Below are 6,545 nucleotides of genomic sequence, written 5' to 3' on the forward strand. Positions count from 1 at the left end.
ACTGTTCTTGAAGCGTTGAAATCACTGACGATACGTTCTTTCACTAATAGCGGCCTCACCATAAGTATTTGAGAGCATTCGATGAGCCTCAGCCGCAGATTTCTTCATATTGAAGCAAAAAATTAAAACCTCCCACAAATGACGAAAATTTGGCTCGTAAACTGACATTTTCAATCGAGAATAACTTTATGATGCAAACACAAATCGTCTAATGTTTCTATGGGATTATGTTGATAGACTCTTATTGTATGACGTCTATGATCTATTTATTTCGATCACCACTTGCCGCTAAAGCCATTTATAAGAAAACGGCGGAAGCAAAGTTGTACACCTAATAATTTTACGCAAAATATTAATGCGATGTATTAAATTTTGACTGATTATTCTTCAGATTTTTTTTTGATGCTTTAACTCTTGTATTAAATTATATTTTAAACTATTACAATAATTTTTTGTCCTGATATTTATTATATCTATGACATGATTATGACATTATATATGTTAAATATGTTAAAATCAGCAATTTAGTACGAATGTACTATCTTTATATTTTATATTTTATATTATGACTTATTGTTTTTCGTCGGTCCGACCTTTATCAATTTAAACATTTCGTTAGACATTCGTCACTCCGAACTGGTTTGGACAGAATTCAAACAAATCTACATAAAATGTATCATAAAATGTGATTAGTTGTGAATATTAATATATCATCAAAGTTTCATTATGAGATTTCGCGATCGTGTGGGTAAGTTACTCGCTATTTTATTGATTGAATTTAAATATCTCAAGTATATGAATTTAAACAAATTATACTACAGTTTTGGCAACCTTCGAATGATTACCTTGACTATTCGCGAAGTCTAGTATGGATTAAGAAGATTGCTGATGAAAATTCCAAAAAGAATTAAAACATTCAAGATTTTTCAAGATTTTAAATAAAGATGATATCAACACTTTATATGAATTAACAAATGTATTTGTAAAAATTTTACTTGTTTGAAGAACTGTTCTTAGATAATTATATAATGTACATTTACTTCGTAAGCTATTTTTTATTGATAGTGTACGTCAAAATGTTTAAATTTAAAACACTTATAGATCTTTTAAAATTATTTAAACACTTAAAAATGCTTCATATAATTTTAAATAAATTTTTATCAATATTAATATTGTAAAGAATGCATTACAAGATAACCTATAAATAAACCTATAAATAAACCTATAAATAAAAAAATAACAAATATTTATTCTGTTATATATGGCATGCAAATATATGTGTACATTTTAATTACATACAATTAATTAAAACATAAAAAACAAAAAATGACAAAATTCCAATTTAATTTGACTTTGATTATCTATTAATGCAATTAAAATAAACGTATACAATACATATAATTAATTTTAACGAAAGACTAAACCCCTTTCTTTCAGATTTCTTCAAGTCAATGATCGTTTATTCTCTCTATTCTGATCTTTTCGAAAGTAAAGTGGTCTAAAATCATATATCTAAAATCATATATAGAATTTATTCGAATTTAAAAAATACTTTAAATGCAAAAAATACTACAACGTTTTTTGATATCGTTTAAATTCAGCGGTTCGTAAAATTCTCAACATGACTGACAGTCACAAGATCGTGGTGACTGCCAACATCAAAGAAGCCGACAGCTACTGTCACTACTGTATATAGTTATACTGTAGTATGATCCACTAAAACAATCGTTGGACATTTATATTCTATTATATCTATGCTTTTTGTAAATGAAGAAATATTACACGTTGCACAAATGCTTTTATGTAAATAAATAACTTATTACGTTTCTATTAAAATAAATATTTATTTGAAGGTTAGAAAATTATGACAATAACTAGTACAATAAGGACTTTCAATAAATATAAAGCCGTAAATAAAAATCAATTACTGCCGATTGTAACAAGAATAGTTGACCAGTGATTTATTGGTTAAATCGACATTATAGAATCATTCGAGATAAGAGAACTTTGTAGAGAATTATGTCCTAGAATTCGGACCAAAAAATTTCTAACATTGTGGATACAAGCTTTTATTAAAGATGCGTTTTTTGTGTTAACGTTTGACACTCATTTTTAATAGAGTAGGTATAAAGAGAGAAGCGTCAATGTGTGTGCCTAATGCTGATCGGTTCTAATTCTAAAGATTAAAAAAAGACAAAGAATAAGTTGAACCGAGATTAAAGTTAAATCTATATTGAAATAGAAATAGACATAAGTGTCCTTACTGTTAGTTAGAAGCAATGTTAAAGAAAGAAGAGGTTAAAACGAAGAATTGTAAATATATATATGTAGGTATAATTCTAGATGTAAAATACCAAATGACGACTTCCGGTGATCGATATTTTCTTCATACCTACTCTAATTTTTAGTGTGAAAACAGATCACGTGATAAAAATTGACGATATCAAAGATCGATTTCGATTATGAGACCTATTTGATGCTAAAAATGAGCGTCGAGTATCAGCATGAAAAGATACCTTAAATCAGCTTTCGGGATATCATGGAACTTTATCCCTAGGATGAAAAGTGAAAAGTGAAAATTTTAATTATTGAAGTTAAGGGAGAAATTTTTCACTTTTCATTTTTCATTCTAAGAAAAAAGTTTTATGATTGATATCTTGATAATGCACATACTTGTATAATTGTAGATTTCAAATTTTATAAGATTTCGTCATTTCATTTAATTCATACACGTTGATTATACACGTCCTATTTGAGCGCATAAACATGTAACTTTGGTTTTATTTGATTAATTATATTTCTTGATATGTATATTAATGTATTATGGATTATTTATTCAAAATGTATTCTAATCGGAATTTATTCCGTTTTGTTTCATGATAGGAAATTATAGATAACATAATGATTTTATCTGCAGTATTGAAATCTGGCTACGAAGTTCCAGTTCCAAAGCAATTATAGATGGCGTATTGCTTCAGTTTGTTTCTCCTGTAAGTTTATAGAGTTCTAGGACGAGTAACGTTTTCAGCGGAATCATTTATTGCTTTCTTGTCAAATATGTGGAATTCCATATGATTATGCTTACATAATATTATTTGAAAGATATAAAGAAATTTAGAGTTAGTCAATTATTCGTGATTAACGTCGAGCATAGACGTTTCCTGTGTAAATTCCTTCGTTCAATTTCTATTTGACAACAATGAATTCTATAGGTGATGATATTGAATTTATAAACGTTACCTGTCAATTCTCTAGATTTTGAAGTATTTTATTTATTTGTTTATTTGTCATTTATTTGCAGAAAAAAAACTTTGCCCTTTTATGGAGAAATGTTATCGAAAAAATCCGATTCACTTCGGTGAAATGTCACATCCTCATTGTAACTATTTATTGTATATTTTTTAAATATTAATTTTATACATATTTATTACACATATTATATCGAATAATATTAATAGTTATCATTTTAATTTCAGTGGAAAAATTACTGGTAAATCAGTTGGATGGCACAATAGAAATACCAGAAGTGCTTCATTTTGCATGTAATGATCGTTCACAATTGTTGGATCAATTGAAAGTATTGCAAATAGTACTTAGAAGGGAAAGAAACAAAAATAAGGACAACCAATTATCTGGAATTGATAATTCATCTTTTAAAGCACAATCTTCTTCTATTACTAATGTATCAAGTACTAAAGAAGATTTGAAGGATAAAGTAGAAAGACATAAGAAAGCTACAGTACAGAGGAGACAAGATAAACTTAAGCAGATGGATGTAGAAGCTCAGGCACTCTCTAGAGCTTTGACTGGAGAAGAACATAAGAATCATACAGAAATCATCAAGGTTAGTGAAATTCAGAATAAATTTGTAAATTTTACATTATGGAAAATAAATAAGTAAATATAAGCTTATTTATTAGGCAAAGAAGAGAAGTATGGAAGCATCAGAAGTTGGCTCTTCTGTTACAAAGAAGATGAGACAGATGAGCATAGAAGGCAGCAATTACACTAAGGATAGTCAGCAGAATATTAATAACTCTCAAAGCAGTTCTAGAAACAATGAGCAAAATACAAGTTCAGGAACATCTATCATGGATATGTATCAATTCTGTGATTCCGAAAAATCAAGGAAGGAAGTTAGGAAAAAAGCTATTCAGATGATGAGAAAATCTGGCTATACAGTGTCTGTTGTAGAACCAGGAGAGTTTGCAATAAAATATGCCTTTTCAGCGCCTTATCACTTATTCTTCACGAGAATCGAAAATTCAAAGGAGACTTATAATCAACAGTTTTCCATAACATTCCCTGAGATTCTCGATCGTAGTCTTGGAGAAATTGTTAATAGTCTTCATTTAAATTTTATGGTAGACGTTGGATGGTTGTGCTTGCAGTATTTATTGGCTGGTCAATGTACTGATATGATGATTCTGTACGGTGATAGAGTAGATCGTGAGAAATTGAACAACAACATTACCATGATAGAAGTAGACATGCCGACCAGATTTGGTTGCCATCATACGAAGATCATGATCCTGCAATATAAAGATAATGGGATCAGGGTGGTTGTTTCTACTGCTAACTTATATTCCGACGACTGGGAAAATAGGACACAAGGGTCTATTAAATATTCTTAAATATTTTTTATTATTAATATAATGTTTGTTCATAGTAATTTTTTTTTTATTGTATCTCGATTAGATTGTGGATCTCGCCTCACTTGCCTCGGCTATCAGAATCTGCAAATCCTAGTGATGGGGAATCTCCAACAGGATTTAAAAAGGATCTCGAGCGATATTTGAATAAATATAGACATCCGGCATTGACGCAGTGGATATGTGCGATACGGAAGGCTGATTTTTCGGATGTGAACGTGTTCCTCGTTGCTTCTGTTCCTGGAACTCACAAAGATAACGAAGCCGATTCTTGGGGGTATAAGAAATTGGCGCATGTCCTATCGCGTTATGCCACATTGCCACCAGATGCTCCTCAGTGGCCTATAGTTGCACAGAGTTCCAGCATAGGCAGTCTTGGTCCAAACTTCGAAAGTTGGTTGTCAAAAGATATAATTCCATGTATGTCGAGGGAGACTACAAAGGGTTTAAAGAGTCATCCGCACTTCCAGTTTATTTATCCTTCGATAAAGAATTACAAGCAGAGTTTTGATTGTCGAAATTTATCTTGCTGTTTGCCCTACAGTGCGAAAGTGCATTCTAAACAACAGTGGATAGAATCTTATTTATAGTAAGTTATAGTCGTTTTATTATTACTTTATTCATCTTTATTTCTTAGAAGCAATCCTTTTTTTCTATAGAATTTGATATTTATTTCTATAGCCAATGGAAAGCCAAGCGAACAGGACGAGATCGTGCGATGCCTCATATTAAATCCTACACAAGAATTTCGCCCGATTTGAAAAGCATTTCCTGGTTTGTACTTACCAGTGCAAATCTAAGTAAAGCTGCATGGGGAGTCCAACGAAATAATCATTACATAATGAGCTACGAAGCTGGCATTATATTCATACCAAAACTTATCGTAAGCATCATATTACTTAATAGTTTATGACATGTTAAATGTTATGAATATATTATAGAAATGTACAGAAAGAGGCGCATGTTTTAATCAATCAACATTAATTATTACATCTGAACGTTGTTTGTATTCAGACTGGGACAACAACATTTCCTATTAAAGATGAAGAAGATCCAGCCGTTCCGATATTTCCGATTCCATACGATCTTCCATTGTGTCGATATGAATCGAGTGACAATCCTTTCGTCTGCGAATTTCTGACCTCTTTAGACAGAGTGTAATTTTTCAGCTTATGACAGTATCTTCTTTTTTGTCCCTTTTCAATGAAATAATATTTTTGCATCTGTGTTTGTATATTTATTTACATGTATTTTTACAAAATAATGAAGTATTAAATGTCAATTTTTTAAAAACCTTTCCTTTGAAATTTTTAGAGTGTAGGAAAAGTAGTTTATAGTTTTGATTTAAAGAATTTAAGACTTTGATTACAAATGTTGGAAATTAGCCTTCGACTTAGTTATTGAATTATTTATTGTATCCATGGATATCTTTAATGACTCAATATTTAATCGAGATCGTATAGGCTATATGATTATTTATATATGGGAAAAAAATAAGGAAGTGATGAATTGTTAGAGAATTTTCGCATAGTGCGTAACTTCTTCCTCAGTCTTGATTTCGCGACGAAATTTCGTATTCGTCGCTTCGGACGCGTTTTCAATAAAACATCAGTACGAAAGCGCTTCCTCGATGCGAGGACCGAAACGTAATATTAGCGTTGTCCGTGCATGCTCAGCCTTCAAATGGCTATTAATCGAATCATGATATATATGTAGTAATTATGCCTATCATATACGTTCGATAATGTGTTCTATCTATATACGTATGTATGATTTATAAAAAAGTACGCGAACTAGTGAAAAATTTTCAAGTTATAGATACGTCACTCTGATTGTAAAGATGATAAAAAGACAAGCGATTTTTTTTTAATAAATCATTAATTGACTTTAACG

General features: G+C 30.3%; 1 protein-coding gene and 1 pseudogene across 1 annotated transcript; both read left to right on the forward strand.

The window, feature by feature from the left end:
* Positions 1–1,696, forward strand: part of LOC108692250 — an 8,067-nt pseudogene extending 6,371 nt beyond the window's left edge.
* A 1,610-nt stretch (positions 1,697–3,306) lies between these two features.
* On the forward strand, positions 3,307–5,813 carry LOC108692251 (probable tyrosyl-DNA phosphodiesterase). Its single transcript, XM_018200422.1, has 6 exons — positions 3,307–3,379; positions 3,477–3,844; positions 3,921–4,615; positions 4,699–5,241; positions 5,334–5,535; positions 5,667–5,813. The coding sequence occupies exons 1-6, from the start codon at positions 3,322–3,324 to the stop codon at positions 5,811–5,813; spliced, it is 2,013 nt and encodes a 670-aa protein (XP_018055911.1). The 5' UTR covers positions 3,307–3,321.
* The last annotated feature ends 732 nt before the right edge of the window (positions 5,814–6,545 follow it).

Source organism: Atta colombica, unplaced genomic scaffold (genome assembly GCF_001594045.1).
Source record: "Atta colombica isolate Treedump-2 unplaced genomic scaffold, Acol1.0 scaffold68, whole genome shotgun sequence".
NCBI classification, from domain to species: domain Eukaryota; kingdom Metazoa; phylum Arthropoda; class Insecta; order Hymenoptera; family Formicidae; genus Atta; species Atta colombica.